General features: G+C 36.9%; 1 protein-coding gene across 1 annotated transcript; it reads left to right on the forward strand.

The window, feature by feature from the left end:
• The first annotated feature begins 1,885 nt into the window (after positions 1-1,885).
• Positions 1,886-2,410, forward strand: LOC109337753. Its single transcript, XM_019574792.1, has one exon. The coding sequence runs from the start codon at positions 1,886-1,888 to the stop codon at positions 2,408-2,410; it is 525 nt and encodes a 174-aa protein (XP_019430337.1).
• Positions 2,411-5,216: the final 2,806 nt, after the last annotated feature.

Consider the following 5,216-nt stretch of genomic DNA (forward strand, 5'->3'; position numbering starts at 1 on the left):
TTATGCATAAAATCATGTATGCTTAATGCAAATGCATGAGTGTTGATTATCATATATTTATAGGTTGATGTCATGCCTCATTTTTTGTGATTTTTATTTTAGACTCTTTGTGAAACACTTTCATCTTGGGTTTACCTACCCTAAAACCCAATACTAGGCAATCATCTTAAGACTCTAGAATGTAAAAAGCAATCCTAGATTCTATGACAATGCCTTGAGTCTTTGGTATGTTGGTTGTTGAGATGCCCAAGTCTTCAAGCTTCCATGTAAGACATTGTCTTCATCAAAACTTCGTAAGTCGGTTATAATGACATCCTTTGACTCTGTCATATCAGAAACTAGTGTAATCTGTAAAGTAGGTTTACCCTGTGATTGACACTTTGCATTTTTCAAGTACAAAATTGTTTTTACATAATAATATTTTTGTTTTTAAAATTTAAAATAATTGTGTATATACTATTTTACTAAAAAAAATACATATGTCTTATGTAGGCCTTTCATTTTAGTCATTGTATGATAATAGATACAAGAAAATATTTTCTTTTTTACTCTCTACCAACTGATATTACAGAAATGGGTTTGGGCATAAAGAAGGTAAACTGAAAAGGTAGGGTTAAAAGAGTAATTTCACATAGCAAAGTGAAGTGAATGGCAAAGTTGTGTTGTGCTCTGATTAAAACACATGGCTTCTCACTTTGAATTGGATGACAGTTCAAACCCTTATACTTTCTGTCTTTTAATCTTCATTTCATAACTCTTCTCTCTCAATCTTCATTTCAATTTTTCTCTCAATCTTTTTTCTCACACAATCTTCATTTTACTTTAAGGTAATCGTATTGTTTTAACTTCATTTCTTTTTTCTCACACAATCTTTTTTCTCACTCTGGAACCCTTCATTTGGTTTTTGGCTTCACTTCATTTCTTTTAGATTTTTAACAAACGATTACCTTCATTTTTAACAAAGCATGATTACCATTTTGCTGTCAACATATTACTCATCATTTTGTCAATGTGTTTCATCTATTTTATCTTTATTTTTAAAAAAATATGACATTTTTATAGCTTTCAATTTTTTTAAGAAACCTTTATTGAGGTTTCCCCTGTTGTAGGTATCTTTTTTTTTCATTTATATTCAATGACCACTTATATTGATAAATAACTTGGGAATCAAGTCCCAACAATTATGCCATAACAGAAGCATATAATATCTGCACCAAGTCAAAGTTGTTGGTGCAACAAATCAGCAGAGATTCTCTAGGCTAATCTCAATCACTCTCAGTCAAATCATTGCCTACAATCTCTCATAGTTTATAGGATTCAGTTACAAATTCAATCACCATCTTGTGCTCTATTTATTCTGATGTATAATGTAAATTAATGTAGGCAATATAGAAACTATATATGGTATCAGAGCTGCCATAGCCTAATAGCACTTTTTTTCTTTGATCCTACACACCTGCTCTCTCAAAATGAGCTCCTCCACCTCATGAACCAACTATATTCCACTCAACACTCCTTCCAGCTTCATTGAAAAATTAATTGCACTCAATGATGGCTCTCAATTGTCCATCAAACTAGATGGTGACAATTATTCTGCATGGCATCTTCAATTCATGTCACTTTAAACATGATATGATCTCCTCGGTTACATTGATGGTAGCATGCCTTGTCCAGAAAAACAATTGGATCTGCACACCATCACTATCACTCCTGCATTCACCCTTTGGGTTCGTCATGATCAATTGATCTTGCATGCTATTGTTTCCTCTGTGGCTGCAACTGTCGTCACTCACCTTGGCACTGTCAAAACTACCAAACAAGCTTGGGACATCCTCAAAACTATGTATGCAAGTCGATCTCGTGTCCGCATCATGGCTATCAAATAATGCATCCCGTTGACAACATCGATCTAGTGATTCACACACTAAATGGACTGAGTACTGACTACAAGGAAATCTTTGTTGCTCTCTACAGTAGGGAGACACCTACCAGCTATGCTGAACTCCAATTATGCCATAACACTAATTCTGACTCCATGGTTGCAACAACAAATGCATCCCTAAGCAATCGAGGCCAACCACAATATAGATCCCATCCACATGAACAAATAGTAGCCCCTACTACAAATTCTAAATTGATTTGTCAATACTATGAGAGACCTGGTCACAATGCTAAGAAATGCTACAAAATTCATTGTTATCCTAGGAAGTCTAGACTAAGACCTTTAGTGAACATGGCACACCATCAGCCCACTATGCGAAAATCAAGTAGGATTCTAGATACTGGAGCATCTCATCATGTAACACAGGACCTGCAGCAGATGACGTTGGCCAACACTTATTCAGGGCAAGACCAAGTAATGGTTGGTGATGGCACAAGTTTGAAAATATCTCGCACTGGAAAAACATAAATACCTACCAACACTCAACCATTCTACCTAAATAATGTTTTATGTGTTCCTAATATTAAATCCAATATGTTATCAGTTTCCAAACTATGTCTCACTAACAATTATTATGTTGAATTCTTTTCTGATTCTTTTATTGTCAAGGATCTGAAGTCAGGTCTGCCTCTGATGCAAGGACCTCTTAGGAAAGATCTTTATTACATTCCATCAACCATCAGCAAACCTTCGCCTCAAGCTTTGACAACTACTTTTCAATCCAGTCCAACATGGCATCACAAACTTGGTCACCCTTCCTCCAAAATAACCAAACACCTCATACACTCCCATCACAAGCTACCCTTCTCTAATCATCACCTTAAAAGCAATAAACCATTGGAGCTCATTTACTATAATGTTTGGGGACCAACCCCTATTAGATCTCTAGATGGATTTTCTTATTATTTGATTTTTGTTTATCATTATTCAAAAATATATATGACTATATCCAATGAAACATAAATCAGATGTCTTCACTATTTTTATTCAATTCAAGGCCATTGTTGAAAAGTTCTTTGAGTTACCAATTGTTACTTTGTTTTCTGATAATGGAGGAGAATTTGTCAAAATGAAAATTTTTCTAGCCACTCATGGCATCACTCACTTAACTTCTCCTTCTCATACCCCTGAAGTAAATGGTACAGCAAAAAGAAGGCACAGGCACATTGTGGAAACATGTAGAGCATTACTGCACTATACCAAATTACCAGCAAAATTCTGGTCCTATGCTTTTCAAACAGCTACATACTTAATCAACAGAATGCCAACTCCAACCATAGGTATGCAGTCACCCTTCAAAATCTTATTTCATAAGGAACATGATTACAACAGATTGCATTCTTATGGCTGCTTATGCTTCCCATGGAAAAGACCATATATTTAGAACAAACTCCACCAAAGATCATTACCCTGCATTTTCCTTGGATACTCTAACTCTCAACATGCTTACGTATGTCTTGAACCTTTATCCAATCATGTCTATATATCCAGACATGTGAAATTCATTGAAAACTCCTACACATATCCTACTTTCCACAACCACACTACCTCATCCACTACTCATATTCTAGACACTATTCTCCATACACTGATTCCAGCCACAATTACACAACCTTTAGCAAACTCTTCCCCTAGGCAACCCTCTGTCCCTACACCATAACCAATAGACAATGTAGTATCCTCTAACCCTTCACTACCACCACACTCCTTAGAACCACTATCACTCTCTAACTCTTCCTCTCCATCCCAAACATCATTACCCACCAACCCTACTAGAAATCACCCCATGATCACTAAGGCACAAAACAATATATTCAAAGCTAAGAGGATACTGACTACAACCAAACACACCCATCCTTAAAATCTTGAACCATCCACTATAATTCAGGCTCTCAAAATATCCATTGGAGACAAGCATACTCAGAAGAATTTGACGCCTTAAGAATGGTACATGGTCTTTGGTCCCAAGGGATGTCACTCACAATCTAGTTGGGTGCAAATGGCTATTCAGAATAAAAAGAAACCCCAATGGTAGCATCTCCAGGTACAAGACTAGACTGGTTGCCAAAGGATTTACTCTAACACCTAGCATTGACTTCAAATAAAAATTATCACCAGTAGTCAAGCCTCAAGCAATCAAGGTAGTTCTAACAACTGCACTTAGACGTGACTGGTCTATGCATCAACTTGATGTTAATAATGCATTCTTACAAGGCACTTTAGCTCAGGATGTCTACATGCAACAACCACTAGGTTTTGTCCATAATGAGTTTTCTACTCATGTTTGCAAACTAAAGAAACCAATCTATGGATTAAGGCAAGCACCTCGTGCTTGACATGACTCTCTCAAAAGTTGTATGCTCCACTCTGGCTTCCACACAAGTCTTAGTGATAGTACCCTATTCACCTACAACAATAATGGAGTGCAAGCCATCCTTCTAGTATATGTTGATGACCTCTTATTCACTAGTAACAGTGTTGTATTTCTCAAACAATTTATGACTGGCTTGTCTTCCACTTTCTCCCTTAAATATCTTGGTTTTCCTCATTACTTCTTTGACATTGAACTTTTTCCTTCAAAGGAAGGTCTCCTCCTCACTCCACATGGCTACATCTGTGATCTTCTGGACAAGTTCAACATGTCTGGAGCCAAGCCTTCAAGCACTCCTCTATGCACCTCCAATCCGCTCAAGTTGTAGGATGGTTCTGCAGATATAGATGCCAAGACATTTCGTAGCATTATAAGAGACATGCAATACTTAACTCTCACATGGCCTGGTCTGTGCTTTGCCATCAACAAACTGTCTCAATTCATGCATCAACCAACCCAAAATCATATCCAACAACTTAAGCGAATCATGAGATATCTCAAGCTCGCACTCAACTTTGGCTTGACACTTAAGAAACCAACATCTCTATCTCTACATGCTTATAGTGATGGGGATTGGGGAGGCAATATTGATGATAGAATCCCAACCTCTACATTTATCATCTATGTAGGTGGCAATCCAGTTTCATGGTTGTCCAAGAGACAAAGAACAGTGGCACACTCCTCTACAGAGGCTGAATATCGCTTTATTGCCACTACAGCTACATAACTCATGTGGTTAATGAACCTACTAGTTGAACTTGACATTCATACTAAAACACCTACACTATTCTGTGATAACATTGGTGCCACATATCTTTGCTCCAATCTAGTATTTCACTCACGCATGAAGCACATTTCACTTGAATACCACTATGTTAGACAACTTGTTCAAATGGGTAAAAT

The sequence above is a fragment of the Lupinus angustifolius genome, unplaced genomic scaffold (genome assembly GCF_001865875.1).
Source record: "Lupinus angustifolius cultivar Tanjil unplaced genomic scaffold, LupAngTanjil_v1.0 Scaffold_10_15, whole genome shotgun sequence".
In the NCBI taxonomy this organism is placed as follows: domain Eukaryota; kingdom Viridiplantae; phylum Streptophyta; class Magnoliopsida; order Fabales; family Fabaceae; genus Lupinus; species Lupinus angustifolius.